This window comes from Calliopsis andreniformis, chromosome 2 (assembly GCF_051401765.1).
Source record: "Calliopsis andreniformis isolate RMS-2024a chromosome 2, iyCalAndr_principal, whole genome shotgun sequence".
Taxonomy (NCBI): Eukaryota; Metazoa; Arthropoda; class Insecta; order Hymenoptera; family Andrenidae; genus Calliopsis; species Calliopsis andreniformis.
This window is the reverse complement of record NC_135063.1, coordinates 9407059-9433840: the sequence shown is the minus strand read 5'-3', so window position 1 is coordinate 9433840 and position 26782 is coordinate 9407059. Positions and strand designations below refer to the sequence as shown.

General features: G+C 37.6%; 1 protein-coding gene across 5 annotated transcripts in view; it reads left to right on the top strand.

Moving 5' to 3' along the window:
* The window catches only part of LOC143187653 (protein couch potato), a 128021-nt gene that overhangs the window by 44236 nt on the left and 57003 nt on the right, over window positions 1-26782 (top strand). For all 5 annotated transcript variants that reach the window (XR_013003253.1, XM_076391902.1, XM_076391905.1 and 2 more), the window contains exon 2: window positions 15752-15829. Coding sequence is in view for 4 of the 5 variants with exons in the window: in XM_076391902.1 (XP_076248017.1) it covers window positions 15752-15829 (78 nt within the window). In the remaining variant the exon portion in view is untranslated. The remainder of the gene's footprint in view (window positions 1-15751; window positions 15830-26782) is intronic.

Here is a 26782-nt window from a genome sequence, read left to right as displayed (position 1 = left end):
AAGTCCACCGTTACGGCGTGCAAACTCAACGTCTACGCCTTGGAAAGTCTCGCGATCGTTCTGGATACTGAGATTAACAATGCTACGTGATTCTGCTTCTCGTTTGCTGCGATTCTTACTCTAAATACGCTGGGAATTAAGAGGAGGCAATTAATTCGTATAGGATTCACTCCTTTGCGCCAGCAAACTGTGCATTTGCATTTGATGAATTTTCGTTTTTGTGCGGGAGGAATGCTGAGGGATTAGAATCGTTTCAGGTCTAATTTTCTTCTATTAGGAGATAATTCCTTACATTAATTTTTCTTTTTTCCTTCTGTGGAGAAGGTTTGAAAAGATTTGAAGAATGATTATTCAACCAAGATGCAGTTAATGCGACGTTGAAAGAGTCATATAAAAGAATGATCATTCTTAATAGACTGTGGATTCTTCATGCACTTGTATGCAGAAAAGTGCAGAATCCATATACACCTAATATTGAAAAATCTAGAAGTAATTGAAAATGAAATACCTACACTTTATAATAGGTACTTGAAGTCTGAGCCAAGTTTTCAATTAGGTTCCATTTCCTAATACTACTTCTGTGCATGAAAATAAGAATTTGCATAAAATTCCAGAGTCCAATCCTTAATTACCATTTTATTTCTCATCTGACTCGTAAGGAATTATTTCTCTCGTTTCCTTACTACTCGCTATTTTATTTCTATTTTAATGTCCTCCGTCCACAGTATTCAACCTTTTCCATTCGATCGGTAAAACCCAACCTGACCAGCTATGGTCTTTCTGCGGTTTTCGCTGTCAGTCTATACCGGAAGGCTGGAGACGGGATCGTTATATCTGCTGGTATAGAAAGTAAAAGCCACAATCGGTGCATATAGATCGAAACGACGAAATGAATGTGGGGATGGAGCACATGGCGCGCACGATGCATCGCGGAATAACCGTGTATTACAATTAGTTTGACCTCGCGGGCTTTTATTATTCATAGGGACTGTGGCAGCCACCCTCTTTCCCTCTGATGCCGTTTCCTTCGATTGTGAAACGTGGCCCTATCGCGCGAGCCCGTTCTCGATGGTTATACCACGCTGTCGAAACTTTCTACTCGTCTTTTCACCCTCGAGAAATAATGGAAAGTATTTTCCTGCTCCGAGGAGAAATTGGATAAAACCGTCGGAGACACGTTAAACTATTTTCCTCGAGGCGCTGTCAAACGGCGGAAAATGTCAAGGGGAGTCGTAACAGTGGAAGAATATTCGAATTGTTAGTGCGCTTTAATTGATTCTTCAGTATTGTGTTTAATGGAGACTTTTATGGCTCCTGTGTCAGTAATTCAGGAGCTGTCTAGAGAAATAGTTTTATCTCTCATTTTATACGGGTGGTTTTGTGAGAGCAGGAAAAATAAATAATTTCGAGAATATAAATATTGTATAGTATTTGAGTTTTTTTTAATTTAAATTATTTTTTTATATTTTACAAGTCTTCTACTTTTTTAAAATTATCTTTGTCCGAAAGTTGAATAAAAGCTGAAAAATCGATTATACGAGCTGCAGACATGCTACTATGTATTCCAATTTCTTCAGTAACTCCATTAATAATCTATGAAACATTTCTTCATTTTGAACATTTTTGTACTGTAAAATAGTTTCATTATTTAAACAAAAATTATTCGAGTACTCATCACCGAAGCTCAAATTCAAAATTCAAATCGAACATTATTTCTGAAAATATAAAAAAAATTAACGATGGAGGTATATTGTAAAAGCACACTAAAAATTCACTTAAGAACTCTAACATCATGCAAACGAGCATTATATCGACATTGTGGGTACGAAACTATATACTCGATGAAGTACTGCGGATATTAACCTGATTTCATCCTCTCCAAAACTCGATTCCCGAGCACGTATGTAGGAACTCGCGCGACGCGCTCCGCCATAAATATTCTCTGTCGCGAGATGCGTAACACGACATTCAGTCGTTCTTAGCGCTTTGCTAAGTGGCATGTTCCAGCAACCAACCGACACGAACTTACATTTGTACCAATTCCTTTACCTTTCCCGCTTCCTGAAAGTGACAGGCATTTTCCGACGCTGGCTGATGTCTGGCTGAAAGAATCTACTGACGTTCCCTATTCTACTGAATGTCCCTATCAAATTGAAAGTTGAGGGACATCAATTTAAGTGTCATCGAACACTTTTTCTTATCTGAAATTTTGTCTATTAATCCATTGTTTATTTTAACGGGGACTAAATTTTTTAAATTATTATTATTATCTTATTCCATTTTAAATGTATAATAATGTAGGTACTTACGTCGTTAGGGAGCAAACCAGTTTTGAAATATTTTGTATCACGGGTTACTATCTTTTTTGTATCAGAAACTATTTCAGGGTCTACCTATTTATAGTCATCTCTATTCTCTTGGTACTAGGGGTTGATTTTAATTTACCAAAAGCTCTTCTAAGTCCCCTTACAGTTAAATCCGATCTACTTTCAACAGTAAATAAAAAACATCCAGCGTGAGTTCACTCGTCCCAAAACCGAGTACCAAAAATTGACATCACCAAGTTCCTTCCCCTCTCTTCAAAATTCCTAAAGATACACACCCTTCGTCAGTCCTATTTTAACCCACAATCTCTCGAAATCAACTCCTCGAGAAATCCCTCTCAAAGCCACACTTCAGCCAGAAGGAAACGCGATGGCGTGGCAGTTTTCTGACGATCGCGATTCCCAGACTCTCCCGCGCGACTGGAGCAGATTTCGGCGTCGGTACCAACGCCGTCGGGCCGTCGTCGCGGCGACCGAAAATGCGAGCACGCCGCGACGCAAAGTTGCACGTGCATTTGGAGGTCGTGGAGAAAACGGAGCGTGGTGTCTCGAGTGGCATCGCATTTGGAGCGCATCCGAGCAATTTCACGACTCGCTCGTGCACCATCCCGTGCGTTCACACTGTCATAATGCCTCGCCCTTCCCTCTCCTCTCGTTCACTATCCTGCCTTTTTATTTTTCACCCCATTCCGCGACGTTCTTTTTAACCGATTCCCCTCGACCAAAAATCGACTCGACTCCGCTGGGAGCGGGTCTGTCCGCTGACGAAAGAGCCTCTTCTGGCTTCCTTCTCAGCTCGTTACTCTTCGTGATTGCCGAGAGTGCATTCGGCTGTTATCGTAGACGGAAAACGCTGCTTTTCCTTTTCGATCGGGCAGCCGCTTTGCCGAACGCGTCGCTGCGGGAATTCGACGGAAAATGCTGAAACGAGGGAAGTGTTACGCATTCAAAGGGCTTTCAGTACTTGTAGAGTAATATGGAACGTGTTTTGTTTGCTCGCGTGAATTGGAAGGGGATATATGTTTGACTGAGGATCGGTCGAAATGGTGGAATGGATTCTTTCTTGTGAGAAGGGTTTTAATGGCACTGCATAGATTGTCAAATAATTTTTTTCTGAATGAGACATTTTCGATGGAAAATTTTAAAGTTCTTGTTACTTTTTTATTTATTTATTTGTGGACAATAGCTCACTGATATAGATAGAGGTACTAATGATTTACGTATTAGGGAATATTAAACGAAAATGGGATTCTAAAATAATAAAAAAAGAAGCAAGAAAATAGTCTTAACTAAATATAATAACGCGCATCCACAGTAGACAATTACTTACTTTTATTCTGTTATTTTGATATGTATTTATTTCACCTCTAAGACCATAATCAACGAAATAACCAGCATCATCGACGAATGATACTTAAATAATCCATGGCCTAGAATCCTCCTTTCAGAAACCTCTAAAATTTCCTCCGCCACTTCCATCTCCAACGATTCACCACGCTCCATTATCTTTAGATTTATAGATCATCGGCGAAGGGACACCAGAGTCATCCTCCTGTTAGCGAAATATCCCCTTCCCATAATTATTGGACAGACTTCAGAGCTGGATTAACGCTTCCCCTTGGTCGAGCATTCCATTTTTCATTGCAACAACGCGCTTTATTTATATATTCTGACGTAACGATCGCAGGTTACGTCAACGACGCGCGAACCTCTAAATTAATCGTACGTGTGCACGGCGAAGGAAACGTTAAAAAGGGCTGGCGATGGAAGCCAAAGAGCAAGAAGCGTGCTTCCGCTTGCGAGACAAAATAAAATACCGGAGCTGGGGTTCGATGAGCACACCGTCTCGTTTTCAACGCGCTGGACCCGATACACTAGGCTACCCTGTAACAAAGACTGTTGTTTATGCCCGTGCACACTGACAAGCCGTGCATATTTCGCGTCCACACGGCCGCGACGTACAAAATGCCTGAAAGTTGCATGGGGGCCGACAGAGAAGCGCAGTGAAAACTTTTTAACGCCTCGCGTCCACGGGGATAACATTTCACGCGCAGTGTTTCGTATTTTCTGTTCTACTTTATGACGCAACGTGGGATGCGTCGTGCTAATAATAGGAAGAAAATAGGTGTCACTTGGACCAGGATTGAGAATTTATAATGTGGAATGTTTTTTGAGACGCGAGTTTAGGGAGTTGGGGGTGCTTGTTCACTTTCTTGAAAGGATTGTTTTGAGGTGGTTCTCATGGTAGCGTGGAAATATGTGAGAGTTGATGATAAGTTTTTTTAAGTTATTGTGATGATATTTGAACATTATTTCTTCTTTTATTTTCTCTATAGTTCTTCGTATTTTCTCAATTACATCACTGATTGTAGTGATATTTTCTATCTGACATTCGCTAAATTTTATTTTCGTTCATACAACCTGGATATGAAACATATTCGATGACCTAGAAATTGAGATATAAAAGATAATTAAAAATTTATCATTAAAATCGGAGGAAATTGGTCGTGTTATAAAAATTATGTTATTACATTTGAATGTCAAAGGAATATTTTATACGAAATGGTAAAAAATTGTATGAAGTATTTACAGAAGTGGATCATGCGAAAATATGGAGAATTTTATAGTGGAATATTTTACGAACTTCTTCGTAATTAATAGCCTATGAAATATTAAAAAATTACGCGAGTTGCCAAATATTTCTTTAAACAGATATTTTATGAGTTTCGTCATAAATGAATGAAAAAGGAAGTAATAAACAAAATAACGCAAAGTAATTTCTTTAAAAAATCATATATCTACTATATTCCTGAAATAAATTATAATATTTGTCAGTACCCACTTTAAAGATTGCATTATACTGCAGAAACATATAAACGATTATAAGCTTCTAACCACATAACCAGCAAATGTCTGCAAGACTATGAATGAACGCTGAAAAAAAAGTGTCCTGGTACTCCCCGAACTTAGTGTACATTCAGTAGGTATAAGTGAATGACTCGAACGGAATATCAATCACAGTGAAGGAGACACGCGTTCTATGATCATCGTCAGACACTAGTATTTTCAACAGACGCCTTTTCAATGCGCATCCGCGATCGTAACCGTGCGGAAATAAATTATACAGCGAAGCAGGAGCGACCATTACTCGCGTTGTGATGGGATTTTAAGGGAATCGGCATGAATTTAAGACCCAGCCGGTTGTTCCTTTATTACTATTAATAATTCCGACGTCGTAAACTCGTTTCACCATTATTTATATGTATTTATGGCGACGGTTATTTACACACAGTCTCTGCTCGGAAACGAAGATCGCCTCCAGTGCCAAAGGTTCTTGGTCAAACGCTTTCTGTCTGACCTCGTTTAGAACCCAGCGAAAACTAAGTGTCATTTAATTACTTGTCATTTTAATTCCATTCGATTTATCGTGCCAAAGATTGATCGTCCTGTTGGATCTTCGCTCGTAATTCTGTACGTTTCCTCGAGATATGCTTTCGCGTTTAGGTTTGTTTTTTGGTGGTACGTCTTCAGAGTGTTCATGTTTAATGTTTCGTAGGTTTTTGGTAGTGAGCTTGCTGTCTGGGAGGAGTTGCTTATATTTTGGTCGATGAGTGAATTTTATTCGGAATTAGCGATAGTGTTGAAGTACTTTATAGATACGCTTGTTTTCTTCTTGTGATGCAATATCCAAGATTAGGAAAGATGTGGTTTCAAATAGATATGCATTAACACACTTTCGATGGTCAGAAAAAGTTGATACTTGATTTCTAAGAGAAATTGAATGATTTATTTATATCTTGATCGTCAAGTTGAAAGTCACTTTTCTACAAATTTCTTTATATTACAGCCTGAAATCGCGTAATTCAACATTACAGATATGTGCTCCATATTCCACTGTGATATACTCTAAATTCTGTAATGCTACAAGTAATAGATTTTAAAGATTATAGGTAGACTTTAGAAGCCTGGAAATGCAGGTAGAATCACGGCAAAGTAGAATCAGACAGTGTCTGCACAGACACGCAATGGTTGAAACTTATAAGAAACTTACAGAACATTCCCCACAGATTCCTCCGAAATAGCCGAACTATGCACATAAACCGACGAAAAATTCACAACTCACCCTCCTAACTTCAACAGTCAAAAGACCTCTTGGAGTCAATATTAAAGGCACTCTGACTCCCAGCGAAGGGTTATTTTCGACACGCTTAAACGCATTCGGCTGGACAGTCGGTCGCCCATACCGTGTTGGCTTCATCAAATCAGATAAACCGCACACAATGACGCATTGTCTCTCCCCCTCCTTCTTTGCGTGATTAATAGGGTGGTTCGCGAGTAGGAGCGTCGAACGCACGGTCGCAACACAAACGATCGGCGATTCGTGTGCGAGTCATCGACGTGGATTTCAACCCAGCCGCTTTTCGCTGCTCTCGAATTACCGGTAAACCTTGACTCGGGGATTCATCGAACCCGCAGAAACGTAAACGGCTGCTTCTGTCCCGTCGCAACGGCCGCCGCGGATTACATTATCGAGACACGTGGCCGCCGATGGAAACGTGCGCCTGAACATTAACGCGTTCGGGGAACGATCGGTCGCGTTAGATGGACAAATGGATTCTAATGGGAGACTGAATGACGGCGATCGAAGCTGATAAAATTTGAGAAAATTGCTGTCGAGTCTACCACACCGTGGCATGGGGTGAATAGAAACTGTGGGGTGAATAGAAGGATAGTGTAGGGCAGTAAATACTGTTTAAATAGTAATAATGGTAAATAGTAATTTTCTACAGTTGAAATAGCAAATAGTAATTTTAAAAACAATTTAAATAGTAGCAATAGTAAATACTGTTTAAGTAGTATTCACAGTATTGTTTCTGTTCACCCCATTTTACGGTACCCAAATTAATTCTAGGGAAATGTGGCAGTGGTTATCAGACAGAATGAAATCTATCAATCACGTATTTCTATTTTCCTGTGAGATATCGACGTTCAAAGTTTGAAATCATACTCGTTAACAACTTTCTCATAGTATTCGTTTCAGTTTGATAAAGGTTCCGAAGTAATTACTAATTAGATTCATAAGAGAAACTTTGAGTGCTCTGAAGAGCAAAAGGAACAGGAATTGGTCATTTATTATTTGATATGTTGACAGGACATTCATAATTCATACTTTTTATTTAAGTGAAGAGTAAAACTGATCTATAGAGCTGATATAATTTTTTATTGTGTAACTAGAGTCGTTTATAGTAGCGTAAATAATAAACTGACTATTTTCTAATTATTAGGAAGACCACGAAAAATAAATCACAGAGTTTGGACAGCTAGAAAACAATCTATTTTATAGGATTTTCTTTTATACATTCGATAAGATCTCTTGTTATTTTTACTACAAGTTTTTCTTGCGTTTCGAAGGAGAACATATCATCCCTGTGCGATGTTTTACGAAAACAAACACAAATATTTTTGACCCACGTTTTGAAAACATCTTCAACTTTCATTGCCAGTGATTTGTTTCTAAAGAAAGTTTCCCAGCGGATGGATAGAATTTTCTTGCTTCCTTTGCTGTTGGAAGAGCTTAGCGGCAGTTAGGAGAGATGACAAACATGCGATGTTTCACTGGAAGAAAACAGAAACTTCTTTAAAAATATTTTTGCAAACGTTGTTGAACTTCACCGATTTATTTTCGAGAAACTTTTTCCGTCTATTCGTGAAATGTTCCTCCTTTCTTCTCATCAGAAAGACACATGATGACGTAACATTTCGAGGAAGGGAATGGAAAACTATTCTAGATAACGTTCTTATGTTTCACTAATTCATTTGATGTTACGTACCTGTGGAAAAACTCAGGAATTAATATTTCTAATAAAAATGTCTGTTCTAACATCTAACAGCTATCCTTAATGGTAGTATTGCGATAAAAAAAGTGAAAGGATAATAATTCTTGATGTCTTATATTACTTATAGACCAGTTTTTTCTATTAGGACTTCTTCTTTCTACGCTCCTGCTTTTTGCAATTACTTGCTTATCTGACCCGTATTTGGGTACTTCCTACATGGGGAGATAAGAAGAAATAGAAACGACGAATTTAAATGGAAGCGACAAATAAATATATTATTAATGGGTATCTATGAAAATAAATTCTAAGCTTATGTTCAACTGATACTCAGCTAATTTGCTGGTGAAGTATTCTCAACGTGTTTTTATCTCCTTTCGAATCGAAGTTCGATAGAAATATGGAACATCTTTATTCTCCTATTGCAGTCAGGTAATAAATATGTAAATTCTAAATTAAGTGAATGGTAGAATAACTAAACTTAGACTCTATTTGACATACCTCCTATTATTGATACTTATATTCTTTACATACTTTAAAATTATTCATTCAACCTGTTTTAGTTCAGATACAGACTAAAATCATTTTTAAACTAGAAATAATAATGAAGCCAATTCATTACTCCAAATATCGTTTCCTATTTTTTTATTACACAGAATTTTAGTTCACATCTCACAGTAGTTCATCTACCAGTTCCATCAATTACTAAAAGTCTCTTTCGATAACGCTGGGGCCCTCTATAGCCGGAAGTGACGGAGTCGTTATTCTTTTCTGTACGTGCAATGCGCCGAGCGCTAAACGCGTTTCCTTTCGTGTCGTTATCACGCACAGTAAATTTCTAATGATAAATATCTGTGCCACTCGTTGCTTTCCAGCACGCGCAAACTTCTCGAACAATTTTCCAGAATGCGAGACCAGTTTTTCCCCGAGCAACTGAAACTTCGTTCCGCATTATTATTACTTTTTTCGTAAGTTATTAACTCGGGCGCGCACTGTCGAGTAATTTTTTCCCTAATTGCCTCTGAACAGGAGAAAATCTGAGAATTCCCGACAGAAGCTTCTGCAAAAGAACCCGCGGAGCAAAGAAACGAAGCTTTTGCCTTTTCATTTTTCCAGAAACGAGGGACGAACGTAACGACAATGTTTTATTTCCCTCGTTTATGTTTCCATTATGTTCTCGTTTTAATGTGGCGAAACGTTCCTCCTCTTCCTGAAAGGCTGCTATCTTTGCGAAAGAACCAGTCATCGAGAATTTCTAAGGGGCTTCTGAGAAATTTATCGCGAGTCATGGTATTGACAACGGTGAACGCGATGGAAGGACCGGAAGTCTTCTCGGTATCAAAGGAGCCTCGACGTCTCGCTCGTTTTTCAACGATCGTTCTTCTGTACAATGCGATCTCGTTCAATTTTCTAAACGATTATGGTGCAGAGATTTTCGTTCGAATAACTCAGGACTGACTTCAGAGTTTTGAATATACGAGGTATTCGGCTAGTTCCGCTATGGGGAAGTTCTGGTGAATACATTAATAATTATCAGCTGATGTGCGTGATCAGAATACTAGACACGGTTTAAGACTGAGTTACGCTTGTGAGTTGTGTTCCAAGTGTATTGAATATTTTACTATTAATTTCTCTTCTTTTATATCGTTTAATTTTTATGACGAATCACCTTCTTTCATTTAGTTTCTATATTTATTAATACAATTCATTTTGTTAATTCAAATTAACTAATTCTAATGTACGAGATTGTCAGTAAATCAAGTTGCTAAGGTTTCTAAAATGACTGTTCTATTTACAGTATCTAAACGAAACTATTAAATTCGAAGAAAAATTTAAGTTTAAATTCTGTGAACTCATTTAGTGATACTTAAAATAATTCACTAAAACTTAAAAAATGGAGTGTTGCCATTTTATTTCTCTTTGTCCTTCGAAAACTAAATGGGTTTAATAATATCCAGTATAAAGCAAAGAATATTATAACCGGATATGCAAGTAGGGTATTCGAAGACGTAACAATGGGAATTGTCGACACGATTAGCTGCAGGAACTGGGTGCGGAATCAATGGTGCATGGTGAATTATTCTTTTAAAAAGCATGCTTCGACGCTTCTTCCGGTTGGACGTGAAGCTAGAATTAGTTGTGGTATACAAGGGGTTGAGAATCCTTCGACGATTGCTTTTGTCATATCTTTTGCAGTCGATGATACTGTGCAATGAAAATACAAAGGACTTGTTAAATCATCCACTTTTAAATAATTTCAATTACTTGCATTTCTTTTAATTGATTACTGAACTTAGTACCTTATCTGTTTACTATTAGTGTTGTAAACAATTCTTTAATTCTTTGTATTCACATATCACAATAGAAATGATACTTGCTAGAAGACGTTCGTATATTCCGAATTTTCTAAACAAATTGTTTCATACAATCTCAAAGAAGGTAATAAAGAAAATCGATTTTGCATTTGAAATTCTAAAGGCGCCAGCGAAATACGCAGAAATTGTGTCTCGATTTGAAGAGGAAATAATGCCATCAACGAAACAGCCATTCACAGGCTTTCGAGGTGGATCCAATCGTCCGTGATCGATTGTTCCAGCGCAAATTGCATTTCCTTCACGGGACAACCCGAAGGACGTCTAGGAATAATGGTAATAACGTTTAATAAAAAGGCGTTATCGTACTTGTTTCACGAATATCGATTTCCTAGAAGCGCCACTCCTCTATTCATCTCATTTTCTAATCTCAGAGTCCAAATAATAAGACCTCTAATTTTGAACAGAACTGTTCCATACAAGTGCCATTTTATTTCATTCAAATCCCCACAGACTAAATATACAAAAATATCATCCCCTTTCATTCTCCAAGCTTATAGAAACACTTTACAGGCTCGAAAACACGTCGAAATAATTTTAACGCTTCCCATCCTACATCATAGGGCGTTCAGAGAGGCAGGCAGCTTTTAAGCAGCTTCCCTAGAAATTAATTGCCCCGCGAGACAAGGGAGAGAGGAGATAGCCAGCTCCACACTGTAATTATCCTTACTCGGCCAGGTTGCGGGGCCCATACTTTCAGCCAGTGGCGTTTCTTAACTTTATTAATTGCCACGGCTTCGTTGCGGCAATTTGATGCACCTAGATCATTACAAGTTAAGCAGCCCACGATCCCATTATCCCAGTACACGTGTACACGCGCGCGCACGTCGCAAGTTAGTGCACCGCAATTACTGAGGTCTGCTTCCACGTAAGACGGTCGTCTATCCTGGACGATGAAACTCGTCGCTGACCGAGCCTATTAGGCTCGATTCACAATAATCGGTCGAATTCTTATTCTGAAGGTGAAGTTTGCCTTCCCAGGTGCCAGTGGGTGTATCAGCTGTTGTGTAACTCTGGTAGTTTGTTTACCTCTTTCTCTTTGGTTTTTGATATTCTGCTTTTAATCTGTACCTAAAACGCAGATACGATTTTCTTAGCCTTTTAAAGACTTTCTATTCAGTGCCCTTGTTATGAACTAAGTTTACAAAAATTGAGAACTTTGTAACTTTTGTTTAATTTTAATGAATTCTATGGGGTGTTATAACTAAATTTTTGTATAATTTATACCTAAGTCAAGAAGGGTAGTATTGATTACGATAAATCAGTGTTAAAAGTATTTCCTATTTTTATTTTCTAGAATTTCTCTAGCATTTACAATTAATAGAAGTGTTGATGGTTCTTTGAGTTCTTCTATGTAATACTAGAGTAAAGTATTTGGGTAATCATGAGAAACTTAAGGACAAAATCAGTCAAACGTCCACCTACGAATACAGCGAAACGCTTTCTCGAGGTTCCGCGAATCGTCTCTATTTTCTTGCAACTTATTCTTGACCTCGTTTCTCTCAGCACGGTAGTTGGACATATTGTGGCCTCCGCGGAAGTAAGCAAAACGGAGACGGTAAATTACATACTGATTTGGCGCGATGCCAGCTAAGGGAGACCACCTCGGTCGCGAGACTTTCCTTCACGAAAAAGGAATTACTGCTCGCAGATTGAAGTCCAGTCCGCGAGCAGCTGCCTGAAGCCATAGGAGCGAATCACTTCCTGGAGATTGACAGTGCCGCGTAGAAAACACCGTTATTGTAAAAGCAGACCTGCTAGACGTCGCTTTGTTTGACATTTCTTCGTCTACTTAATGGGCTAATGAATATTCATACCATGTACTGTCTGGACTGTTTTCTGGTAGATTTATGAGATAGGTGTCTGTAAAATCCAGAGGTCAGAAGACGAATTTATTGAACTACATTCTGAATTTCTAGAGTTCAGTAAGTTAGGAAAATTGATGTAAATCTTTGAATTATAAATATTTAAACATTCAAATTCTCGAGCATATAAATTTTTAAATTTTCAAATTTTTAAATATTCAAATTTCTAAATTTTCAAATATTCAAATTTTTAATTTTTCGAATAATTTAAGAACGTAAATCAGCTTATAGCAATTTTGATAGTTATCATCTCGTAAACTAGCGACTTTGTGTCTAAAGAAGGAGTATTGATATATTGCAGCATTTAACAAGCTCTACAAGCTCGCAAAGATTTATTAATAAGTGTATGGTGCACTTAGGGAGCTCTTCTCAGAAGATTCTACAACGTAAACTGACGATCTTGCTACACTTTAGCTGGTCCATCAGTATTAAGATCAGGTACCCCAACAGAAGATGTGCATCTTGCTCAAATTCCACTAACAACAAGACTTCCCTTTATTGACTTCGGGGATAGTGTTTCTATTGGATTCTCAAACCCTGTTTCTTCCCACTAGGCCAAGCCAGTGATAATATTTGACAACTTCAATAATCTGTGTAACAGTTGGGTTTAGACTCTAGGTAACAGGTGCCTAGAATAGATACCTAGAAATCTGGAATACTAGAATACTAAAAGCCTAGAATAATAGAAGCTTAGTTGTACCTAAAAGCACCTCTGTCTCCATTTACCTTATCTCAAAGGTTTAATTCAAACATGAGTCGACGTACTCAAGATTTTCTCATCAAAGAGATTAACAGTAACTAAGCCTTTCAGAAGTCTAATTAATCAGCTTTACTAACTAATCAGTTTCTCTAACTAATCAGTTTTGTAAAACTTTCAATTTTATCGTCCAAGCTTATTAACTTCCCAATAACTAACTTGACTTGACTATCAACGTCTCTAAGACACTGGTCTGCTATATAACCGTACTAAATCCACTAGCAGGTCCAGGTGGGAAGTGGGACTACACTTATTATTTTCTCTTCCTTCCTCACTTGCTAGCTTCATCATCATCTCATTCTCTCATCAAACACCTCACTCTATTTTATGGAGCTAATTAGTTTAGCACCTGAGCGACTTAACTGTAACGCCATGGTCCATAGCCGATCCTAACTGAAGTCCACTGAACTACATATTCCGAAGTCGTAATCAGTCCCCTATACCAAGCATCAAGCTTGAATTACTCGAAGCATAATTTGGTCCAGAAATATAGCATAAGCAGATAAAGCAGCAAATATTAAAGGATGAGAACTTCTTCATTACACCATCTCATGCAGGACCACGATCAATTATTATTTACTTATATCAGACAGCACTTCCATTCAATAGCTCAACATACCACGCCATATTTCCAGCCAAACCGTGCAGAGGCCACGGTGGTCCTAGTTTGCTTAATTGCTCAGCAACACCTCGTGTCTCAGAAGACAGCGCAAAGGCGGACCAGTGAAAGCAGTGCATGTTGCATTGTTCCCAGTGTTTCCCGCGCGTCCGTTCGCAGTATTGTTCCTGACGCGTTCCCTGCGTGCAGCTCTATTCTCGTTCGTCTGGGAAATCCTGTCGGGCAGCTCTCTAAGTCTTCTCAGTAGACAATACCTGAAAAGATGTAAATCGATGCGTCGTTGTCCAATCTCGGTGAGATCGATTCGCACCATTCTCATAAGGGAACCTACTGACAGCTTCGTACCATGCGCCCTGTCGTTATAGACGTGCAGAACAATGTTGGGGTTTCCGGTGCCTAGGTGGAAAGAGATATTACGGGTGGAATTTGAAGTATTAACATACTGGAGATGCGTGACACAGGTATTGGGTCAGGGGACAGCTCTCCTCGTTAGGGTACAGTATTTCTGTCATTTGTACTTAGAAGACTATTGTTGGTCGCTGAGGACAGTCTAGGCTAAATACACTGGTCTCGAATATGTTAAGTATAGTGTACATCTTCTGGATTATTTCTATTTAAATTAAGTGACAATTTAGGTAGCAAAATACAGTGCTCTCGAATATGTTAAGTGTAGCAGACACCTTCTGAGTTATTTCTATTTAGACTAGGTGACAATTTAATAAAATAACAAAGTACAGTGCTCTCGAATATGTTAAGTGTAGCAGACACCTTCTAAGTTATTTCTATTTAGACTAGGTGACAATTTAAGAAAATAAAATACAGTGATCTCAAATACGTTAAGTATAGTATGAAACTTCTGGGTTATTTCTATTTAGGCTAGGTGACAACGTAGGTAGAGCAGAGAAAGAAGAAGAAGAGTGCACAAGGGAAGGAGAAGAGCTAGTAAACGTTCGCCATTGTAAATATTCTCCCTCGTTTCGGCGGAACAAGATCACAGAAAGCGAAGGAAATTTCGCTTCTCGTTTGCGCGTCGCGACGCTGCTTACTTCGGCGTGTGATGGAAGAAGGAGGCTCAGCCCTCGGCCCGTGTCTGACACGCCGACGTTGATACTCGCGAGCGTCTATTCAATTTAACCTTGCGCCTGCGAGCTCGTGATACTTTGTCGGATCTTTCGGACGGCCGAAATTAAGTGCAGTCTTCGCGACAGAAACGATGATACCTGACTCGAGCAGCGATGGCGAGCCTCCGATTCTCGAGGGACTTTGGAACTCTTGACAAAACTTGGAGAGGGGTTTCTTTTATTATTTCGTCTTCGTTTTTTCGATCTTTTGTCCTTCCTAGCCAATCTTCAGTGGAAAACCTCGAAATGCAAAAGCCTGAAAAATTACAGAAGAGATGAAATCTTAACCCTAAGTTGTCCTCGCAAGATTTGAGACAATATAAATTTGTATGGAGTACTTATAAATTTTTTGGATCCATAGTTTTGGTCCTGATATAGAAAACAGTAAAGTATCCCAAAGAAAAAAAGGGTGCTTTTAAGAACATTACTAATCTTATCAAACTTGAAAAATGGGTAATGAACAATTTTCTGAAGAACATTTCAGAAACTAGTACATTTATACCGATCCAATTAAATGATCAGGGCCTGTGAACCTCCTCGTGTCTCTAAACAGATATTGTGTTCAGAACGAGACCCTCGGTGAAATTCGGAATTGAGGGGCAAAGGTTGAAAGCAAGAAGGGAACGAGTTCGTTGCATTACCGTTCTCTATTAATTCGACAATTAGCCAGCGCTGTCTCTGCGAGGGCAGCAGTCAAACAGAGCAGGATAATTCCCGGTTATCCCCATCCATCCTTCGACTCAGATCCTTCTTCCGTTTCGTACACCACTCGCCCCCTGTCCCCTCTGTTTCTCCTATCTTCCCAGGCACCGACAATTAGCTTAATTAACTCAATTATCGCTTTCTTTCCTTATTACAGGTGCGCACCTTGTTCGTGAGCGGCTTGCCGATGGACGCGAAGCCGAGGGAGCTCTATCTGCTCTTCAGAGCATACGAGGTGAGTCATGATCACGCTCTTGAACTTTGACATTGAGATTGGACTGACTATTGGTCAGTCCTGACGGATTTTATGACAAATTTTGTTTGAATGGATGAATCCTTTATGAAGGGGATAACAGAGGGAACTCGGTAGAAGGTAGATAATTAGAAATAATTTGGGGGCAGTAAAAATGATAATAATAAGCTATAGAATATAATTGGAGGAATATTTGAAGTAATTATTGTCTGAGATTTTGTTTTACGTAATACAGTAGGTACTTTAGTTTATCATTACTTCGTACTTGATACGAGTTTTTATCTTACTTCTTCAAATAGTTTTGGAAATAATTAATTTCTGCTAATTGAAGTCAAGTGATATGTACAGTGACTAAATTTGTTAAATGAGCTGGAAATATTTAATGATTATTTCGTAATGTAGCTACTATTTTCTTTACTACATTTTTTTCGCTTAATTGCTAATTTACTATTAATTTATTAATTAATTTCTGTCAAATGATAAGTAGTATAATTGATAGATCATGAAGTGCCATCTATTTTATGAGTGATTCAATCAAAAATAGGAACACAAATGTTTAGAGAAACATAAATATATATCTGGTTTCTGATAAATCCTCTTAGTCCAAACGACGTCAGAGAATGTATAAATATTTAGTATTGAAAAACAAATCTGTGTACTTAAAATCCTCGTGTGTTTTTATATTCATTGTTTTTCATATCCACTATAGTAGCAAAGATGAAACTGTGAGAAAACACGTAACAGCGAATCTTCATCTTAAACGCGTCGATATAAACGTAAATAAGGTAGCTTTCAAAGATAAAGAATTTAGTTTAAAAAGGAAATCTCGGTCAAAGGAAAGTTACAAAGTAACTTCTATTTCTCATGGTAAGAGTTTTCCAAGAGCGAGCGTGGGCGAGCGTACCTCTGACTTGTTCAGGAAGCTTTGTACGTAAGAAAGGAGATGAAACATTAATGATGATCAATATGCGATCAAAAGTGAACCTGCATGTTAGGATTGGAAAGGTTTCCAATAGAAGTCTGTAGATACTTCTTCAAAAACTTTTTAAGTTTTCAAGAATATATCAGAAGAAACTTTTGAAACTTTTATAAAACTTAAAGAAGTGTATTTAGCATTATGTGACTACATTTACTTACAAATATTAGCATATTTAGATTCTCAGATTGGTCTCCGATTATATTATTGAAAAGTCTTTGAAATATAAGTTTTCTCAATTTTCATGTCCACCCATTAATCTTCGAAGTAAGAAATTCTCAGCAGCATAAAACTAAAACATAAAACTTCCTTTTCTACGATAATAAAGTTCCAACTAGCATTAAAAAGTTAATAATCTCAGAAGGGCAACAAATTCATATCCTTCACCTACCTAAGAGCATCATTGCAGGGATAATAACTTTCTGAAGTTTTTTCAAGGTTCAAACAAAAAATAGTCAAGAGAAAACAGTCTTAATGATGTAGGGCTGCTTAAAACAATCTATTCTTCATCCACATCAAATTCTAATATAGAGTAGCACGAATCCTTGTGCACCACAGAAGACACTAGATAAGGGTCGAAGATAAGAGGTCGACTTCGCGCAGCTTTCCCTCCCGCAATCGTGAGTTTTCAGATAAACGGATTATTCAACATTCGATTATGTGATTTCATCATCCTCGTCGTCGTAACACCCTCGAACTTACATCTCCGGGGAGGCTGACGACTTGACTCGGCTTGGTTAAACTCGATCCCAATTTTCACACGTCCCACTCGACCGATTTGAGCCCTTATTTCCACGCAAATTTTCGTCCTCGATATAATCACAGATTGACACTATTTCTCGACTTTTTTTAATTAATTAATTAAGATGATAGCTTATTCTATGGGCTCTTTATTCTTTTTTTTTCTTTTTTCTTTTTTTACTTTTTTTCTCGTGTGTTTAATTGGGATTGAGATATCGCTGTTGTACGGTTCTTGATCTTGTGACCCATTCACAGTGAACTTAAAATAAAATTCTCTGTTTATGCGGCGCTTTGGAATGTAACCTCGTTGCGAATCCTGATGCATGTTATCCCAGTTGAAGGGGCGTTGAGTGATACTTGGCTGGAGCGCATCGTCGCTGATGTAAATCAACCTTAACCCATTTGAAATGTACATATGTATATTACTGTCTGTCAAATTTCTGATGATTTTAATGGTAGGCGGAAATTTTGGGCAAGCGGTAATTATGGGAGAAATAGGATATTTGAAAATTTGAAAATTTGAATATTTAAATATTTGAAAATTCAAAATTCGAAAATTCGAAAATTTGAATATTTGAATATTTCAAGATTTGTACAATTTATCGACAATTCATCAATACCATGATTGCCTACTCAAACAATCCCAAACCTTCATTCAACTTATCCCCTTTCTCCTTCCAATCAAAACCTTGCCTAGTTCCCCACTAACCAGAATAGCGAAACAAGTAATGGGAAGATAAATGATGAAAACAAGTTTTAGCAGTCAGAAAACAAAGCTCTCAGTAGTCCTTTATCAGCCCCAGTTGATCCATCCTAATTCTAAGCGGCGTCTAAACGTTCTTCCGTGATTCAAAACCGTCTCAAAGACCGTCGGCGCCGCCTCAAAGTCGCATTTTGAGTGCCGCCCGTGCAATTATCGACGGCGTGGCGGACAGAGAGAATGGCACTGTAACTTTTTCCCTTTGAATCGGCGCCACGCTCGGGGGGACACGATGGATTTAACTTTCGAGAGAAATCTCGAAATGGACCGCGAACAGTTTTATCGTTCTTCCGGCGATCCTCTCCTTTTTATCGTTAAAATTGTCACGGGCAACGGGGTTCTTCTCGTCTGTGGCTGACACGCCGTTATCCCAGCCGTCGTGCCGTGGAATTCCACGTCCCGTTCCCTGTGCAACTTCCCGCTACCAGGCAAGTACGCTTCCGTTTTCGACTTTCATGAAATCTCTGCAAGTACGATGAGCGACGCGACTTTCCTCTCTTGCTTTCGAGATTAAAGCGGTATTTCCATTCAGATGGTCCATTGTGAGGGAAATTTTTGGAAATTTCTTTTTAACATTATTATCATTTTGTGGTAGACTTAGGTAGAGTCGAAGAAAGTTTAACTTCTTGGGTGAGATTGACACGTTTGGGTGTATTTAGGAGTTTTGAGGAATTTCTTAGGGGTGACATTCTATAGGAAATTCTGTATTTTCTGATGCCTTTGATTTGTTTGAAGATTTCTGTGATTGTAAGGCAAAACGATGTTTTTGGTTTTAAGATATTGTTGTTTCAAGTTTTCAGCTTCTATATTGTCTTATGAACTTGTGTCTTCTTGAAACCTTATTTTTAGGTGAAGAATTCTTTGAGTACCCTTTTATCTTTCTGAAAGTATAAATTCTAGATTCTAGATGTGAATTAAGCAACTCGAATTTTTTGAAAATGTGATATATGTCGTTTTGCCTTAGACCTATCTCAAATCAATATATTTACCAAATAAAATACAGTTATTGTATTTGACCTTCAAAAAATTCCTCCCTCCAGAGACCAAAATTGATATTAATATCTCTGTAGCTACCAAGTCAAACAACATACATGTATCATATTTTCAGAAAAATTGAGCCTTAATTAAAGTCAGCTAGATACAGTTTATACTTCCAGTAAAAGAGTACTTGAAATTTGTTCTTTCCTCCGACGAAAATGAAATTTTCCAATGAAATAAGAAGCTCTCCAGCCTATTTGCCGAAAGTCTATCACCGTGATTCGTTATTACGAACTTCCTTCTTCCTGTTGGTCCCCACGCCATGAAGTACGATTCCACCACTCTCAAGACAACTCGAGTCTTCCACGTTATCGATCGGCAATTTCTCCTTCACTGATGGGCCAGATCGATCGGAAGGGAAGTCGACGTGAGTGGTATCACAGGGAAGGATGTTACGATATCGTGGCCGAACGTTGCGGAAGTTACGTGAAACGTTTTTCATGCTGCTTTTATGAAAATTGGAGAAGTCGCGTAACAGAGGATCGATAATTTCACGGTGAACCAATTTCTTTAAAATATTGCCCTCGAATGTTATGGGAAGGTGGAAAGATTCGTGAAATACTTACATGATTTTCAGCTGTGTCTGAGATATTAATTAAAGATAAAGGAAGTTAGAAGAGAAGTACCAGTAAAAAACGGAACTCTTCAGAGTATGTACTAAGTGTCTATAATGATTTTATTTTATATCAGTCTGAAAAATTATTTTTTCTAGTGTTTGTAGATAGACGAATATTGATATTGAAAACTAAAGGAATTGAACTTTTTAAAAAAATATTCTACCCTAAAAATTCATTGTACACTGTTAGAAAAATAAGTACCTACATAGAAAATAATCTCTCATCTAAAGAATGATACTCTGTTATCTTTACCTTAAAACATAAAAAATAAAGCTTGAACGCTCACGAAACTGTAAAACTTGAAGATCAATATCTTGAAACTTGTTCTACTTCCTACTATCAAACTTTTTAAAATATGCCACGAGGATCCAAATCCAGGAAAATTTTTTCTCATTTACTCTTAAATGAGAAAATATTGTACATATTTTGCAACTAAAAATTGATTCGATAATACTTCCACCTACTCATTTGCTTCATACGCTGTATCGACTACTTTAATCTTTTATGAAGCCTTTTACGGAGCAAAGAAGATTAGTTTATTTTCACCACGTGCAAATGTTTCTGCTATTCACGGTTTTAAATCCAACATCGACTGTATCACAGTTTCCACTATTTCCCAGAGATCTAGGCTAAGATAACCGAAGTTGCTTTTTTAAAGTACAGTTATTTGCAGGGAACGTGCACAGCAGAAGATGCAATCTTATAAAAACCACAGCACATTTGTTATCGCGAGTAGTCCTTCCATAAAATTGTATCGACCTATTTCCTTGCTGCAAATAGCCACGATTTGAAAATTGCTATTTGTGACCTATGTTTTAGCAACACCCTTTCAGAGCAGCTCGTAGATTAATAATTTTGCTGGGAAGGTGCATATTTTTTCAGTAATTCATACTTGCTTCGATTGACATCTTTGGTACAAAACTTTTTGATATTTTTAAGGTACACTTTTTTAAAAGCTGCAGGATTATATTAAATTTCAATTTAATTTTTTGTTAGAAATTTTTAATTTTGTGACTTTGAACATTTTTTTAACTCTTCCAATTAATATTTAAGAAAAAAATAACTGTTCAACATTCTTTCTACAGATTTGTAAATTCATAGGAATTCAGTAATGATATCTATCTCAGCATTTTATTCAATTTTTTGCTTTCAAATAATAACCGCAGAAAATTAGGATATCTCAGAACAAATCCATTAACAACACCGCGGGTGAAAATATTGTTCCATCGAGGGTGCAAAATTTACTCTCTAAATATTATCACGAAACACTACCGTGCGCTGTTAAAGGTTAAAGGCGGATAGCTCGTCAAGGGGCCATGTCACCAACTCGAACATCCGCGGAGAAAACTTGCTGAAAAATTTAACCGCCACCGATCAAGCTAGCATCGACAAAGAGCTCATTAGAATTCTGAACTCACTTACGTTCGAGGTCCATTTCACACTTGTTATCGTCCACAGGTTCGCGAGCGTTACCTTGAATTCCACTTTATCAGGAATTGCTGGCCCATACTGGGCCAGCTTGGAAAGTGCTGACCCATTTTTTGTCTACATGGTATACTAACCTCTTTAAGATCCTACTAGGCCCAGAAATATTTCAGCCCCTTGAACAAGTGTTACATACTGATAAGTCTTGAGGAAAGTATCACACTGTATCCAATATAAAATAACGTATAACTAAAAAATTAATCGCTTCCATACATATATATACATGAATTTTTTATTCATTTATCTTCGTCTTTAGAAACACTTTGTACAAATTTATCAGTGTCACTTCCTCGTCTTATCAATATCTCAGCTAATTCCTTCTCCTTTTAAGTCAACATACCCATTCCCTATACTCACTATTCCTCAACCATTTTTCTCAACCACATACCTCCTCCATTATCCAACAAATTTCTTCCTCACTTTACCTTAGAACCATTCTCTGAAAAAACCCCCATCTTCCTCAGTACCTTCATCAACTAGCACAGATCCGAAACACCGTCTCGAGCGATAAAAGTCTTCGCAGCCGCGATGGGTAGTATTTTTTTGACGATCCGTTTCACGAGGCCGAAGATACCATTGCCAGAATGTTTCATTACGTCCTGGGCATTGTGCCCGCGCGGAGAAATCGACTTTTCACGTTTCTGGCTCGCTCTGGAGTCCCCCGACAATTTCGTAATACTCGCATGATATCCGATACACGTCGGTGGAGGCTAAGACCCTGATACCCGCCAGCTGTCCCCCGCGGTTCCTTCTTAAAGACCGAGGGAAACGCAAGAACCAACGCCCAGCCAACGGGAGACCCTTGCCTTGAATTTCACTTTTGACTTAGAAAGCCGAACGATCTTCAACAGCCGCTCAGTCGACGCCTTTTCTGCTCGGTTGCTCCCGTTTTTTTGTTTTTAACGAGCCGCGTTTACGCGCGATCGTAGGTTTACCTTTGTTACGGAGCTGCTTTCTGGGAAAAAGAAAGCGCGAGAGGTGCATTCGCTCGGCGGGGAATAATGGGTTTCTTGGTACGGCTGATCTTGCGACTTGCTAGTGCTCGTTTCGTGCCTCCTTGTTTGTGGACTCTGTTGATCTTTGCGTGTTTGGGGCTTGGTGTTTGGTTAGGATTAGGTATTAATCCTGGAATTCTGTTGTACAGTATGTAGCGAGAATAGTATTTGTGTTTATTTAAAGTAAATGTTCCAGTGGTTAAACGTGTCTCAATACTTAAATACTAATGTTAATTGTAATCAATGTTAGTAACCTGATGAAAAATTAAAGCTAGTGTCATAAAATAGTATCTTCAGTCTTTGAAATCTCAGTATTACAATATCGTGACATGTAGTTTTAGGTTGTTTACTTACTGAGACATTTGACATCTTAAGTATTGAGACAGATATCTTACTTTAAATTGTAAATTTTATATTTTGAGTTTGAGATGAATTAGAATAAAAGTAGGAACTATACTAGAATCTAAAATTTAAAAAAAGTGTATAGGATGCTCGATAATAGGTATCAGAAATTTTAAAGTGATTCTACATGCCAGAAGATGAAAATCAAGAGTAATCCAATTGCGTTTGTTGCTTCGTGCAAAATGTATCTGACTTGAAGTTTAAAAATGAGAATAAAATTGTGTTTAAAGTTTCGTTTTAGAGTTAATACAGTGTCAGGACGGCGTCTAAAGTTTGCATGAAGCGCGTCTGACTTGAGACTTATTCTACTGCCGACGTACATTAGGCAAGTCAGACACAACGATGGTTAGTAGAATAATCTCAGATCAGATGCATACCAGACACATTTTAGTGGCATCTGTAATAATTAGTAACTTCTAATCAAAGCCTCAAATTTCGTTATTTTTTATTTACATCTTATTTTAACTTTTAAAATGTCCTCTTAAAATTGCTGACTCTAAAAAATATACGAAATACTGTATTACTCATACTAGTGTTCTAAGGTTAAAGAGTTCAGATTGTTGGACTATTTCATTTAGTCACTTATATTTATTAAGGTGTTGACTGTTTACTGGGCTAGTAAAATCCCGAACTTTTTAGCCTCGAAAATTACAGGTGAAACTTTTGTGTTCTACTTCCTTCTCTTTAGGGGGAGAGATTACTTCATGATGAAAAATGGGAGTAAAAGAAAGCTGAGATTTTAATGAAAAGTTTCACAAAGTTACAGATGCGTTTTTGGAACTACCAAGGTTGCAGTATATGCTAACAGACAACAGAAAAGAATTAACCTTAATTAATACTAAGTTGATTGGAAAGTACTGTTGCGTTTCTTAGTAACAGATCAACTTAGAAAATAAATTACATATAGCTGTCTTTCATATATATTAAGTCTTTTATTATTTATTGACTAATAAAAGTAATTAATCTTTTTTAAACAGAAAGATCTTTCAATATTCTTCAATCAATCTAATACTTTACTGCATGAATGTCATAATGCTAAAATTTGCGGCTACTTCCTGATTTAATTATTCATATCACTTCCATCTATTTTCAGCTTCCTCTTTCCTATCAAACAGTTGACATTTATTATTAAATTATGTCAGTGAGGTGGCCCACTAAAATTTCCGATTTAGTGAAATGTATTTATAACCTAATAATACGAATTGCCAGCACGTGAATTTAGTTTAAACGAATGTATAATTGAAATATATCAAATGAGATATGCAAATGTTCGCCTTTCTTACTACTTTGTCTTTATCTCTTTAAATTCGTAACACAAAACACGTATCTGTGTCTAGAGATCTTACGTTGCATCAAATTCCTGCTGTTCATTTATTTATCGTCTGGCGCATCGATTTGTCGTACACAGTCTGTACGATTGGCACAGAAATACCGCAACCTCGACAGAACATGTTTTAAGGAATTGCTAAGACAAATTATTAAAGTCCTGGCAGTATTGTTTCTCGAAGAAGTTGGTAAATAGACTTTCGAAACGCTTTCCGTGAATTGCAGATATAAATAAAAATTATTGCTGGGAATAAAGTCGTCGATGAATAATAATACTATTACTGTCAAAGTATATTTAAACGCTAAATTGATTAAAGCTCGTGTAGAATAAAATTATAGAGGATATAGATAAATATATATTTCCTTGGTTTAGGTATTCGTTTAAAAATTGATTAATTAGCATACTTTAGTAAATATTATATTGTACAAGGCATAGGGAAATCTTGATTAATTGTAGGATTATACATAAAATGATTCGATGCTACTAAATCACTTCCAAATCCTTTCAACACGAGTGTACGTGCTAACATCTATTTCAAGTCGCACACAAGTAGCAGTGCGTCAACAGACCCTGGGTAAACCAGCTGCAATGCAGGTACAATATCGTGACAATATTCCAAATGGACACAGCGTACACGTAGAATCCTCAGACATCTCCTTTGAAATCGCTCATCGCTCAATGAATATTCCGATTCTCTCGAAACTTCCAGGAGAAACAAATTTAGTAAGGAAACACGTGCTGATTCAGAACTAAAGGTCAATAGAGCACGAACGATAGGGAATGTTTCATATAGGAAATAAATTGCGTACAGAAAATATTTCTTCCACCAGAATTTTCAAAATCCCAAATTAACAGAAAAAGAAACTACAAATAAAATAGGCTTTTGGTTCTTACCCAATTAATCGAGGTTCCATTACATTTTCAAACCCCCTCTTTCAGATTCAAATACAGGTGAAGAAAAATCAATAAAACCAGAATTTTCAGGAATCCTTACTAAAAGAAAAAAGATACATAAAATATAGACGCGACGTTGGTTTTTATCCAATTAACCGAGGTTCTATCATACTCTAGAACTCCCTCCTTCAAATTCAGCTACAGTTGAAAAAATTCAAGAACACCCAGATCACCCCAAATCATCGGAAGAAACTATCACAAATCAAATATTCTCTCTACGCAACGTTGATTCTTGCCCAATTAACCAAGGTTCCATTGTCTCTCGACCTCCCCCTTCACCGATTGCCGCATTTTCGCGCATTTCACAGAATACCGCGGTCGTTCCGCGGTGTCGTCAAAGCTCGACGCGGGCATTGTCAAAGCTCCAGTCGGTGTCGTCGCATAGCTCGCCGCGGAGCGAAATGATATATGGGGATTCGCTTACACGACAACCCCTCGTACTTAACATCGGGCGAACACAGCGGCTTGGCATCGTCCAGTGATCCCGCCGCGCCAGTTCCCTGGCATCGTACCGAGCTTTTTAGTGGCACGATAAACTTATGACTACCCGTGTTATATTTGCGTGTACGCGCGATACGCCTTGTCGCCGGACGCGTGTCAATGAAAGCCGAAATATCGGGCCCGCTGCTGCCTGCCCGACCACTGACACCCTCAGTCACCAGACGGTAGATATTTCACGCTTGAAATAAGGCGCGACACTTGTGCATCTTCAGTCTCGAGGTGTTATACGACCCTGGACGACGCACACCGCGGCAAGATTAAGTAAAAATGCTAAATTCTGATATTTATGTGGGTGTGTATAAGGGGACGTGTAACTGGATCAATTACGTGAAATAATTACGTGAGTTACCTTGTACATTCATTTTTATTTTAATGTTATTTCAATCTCCAAGAAGAGATTGTTCTGTAATATGCTTTACATTTGTAATACTTTATAATATAGATTCGGTGTTTCTAGTATACAGGGTTGGTAAGGTTGTATGTGGAAAAAATGCGGGTCTACAGGGTGATCAATGAATACACGATATTATGAACCATTGTTGTAGATTTATGTAAGAGACTATTGATTGATTATGGAAGATATTTATATTATTTAGTGGTAGATAAAAGGAAATGTTAAAGTTTGTATATTTGAGTGTTTTAGTAATTTTTGTAGTGGTTATTTTATCTCATATTTGTGAGGCTCGTCTACTCTGGAATATGTCTTCACTTCCACCTTCATAATATAAATAATTCCTAGTTTTCCTTTTATTACATTTGTCGTTTTCTCGTTTCGCTATTTTATTAATTTTTCACTTGTTCACAACTGCGTGTATTCAAGTTTTACTGAGTTATCATGAGTTTATGGGAGATGAAAAATTATATGTTAGGTAGAAAATAGGCGAATATCAGTCATTTTTGTATATACATTATTATTTGTCGGTATTTGTTTCATTTATATCTGTTGTTAAGAGAGTTGAGTATCAGATTCTCAGTGTGCGAGCACTACTAAACATTATTAGGGTTTCATACGCATTGTTAAATTGTTATGTGTAGTTAAGTTTTTATTTTAGACATTTGAAATTTATAACGAAACACACACGTACACTTTTAAGGAGAAATATTTTTCGTAGTCAGACAGTCGTTTCGGTACACTGTCG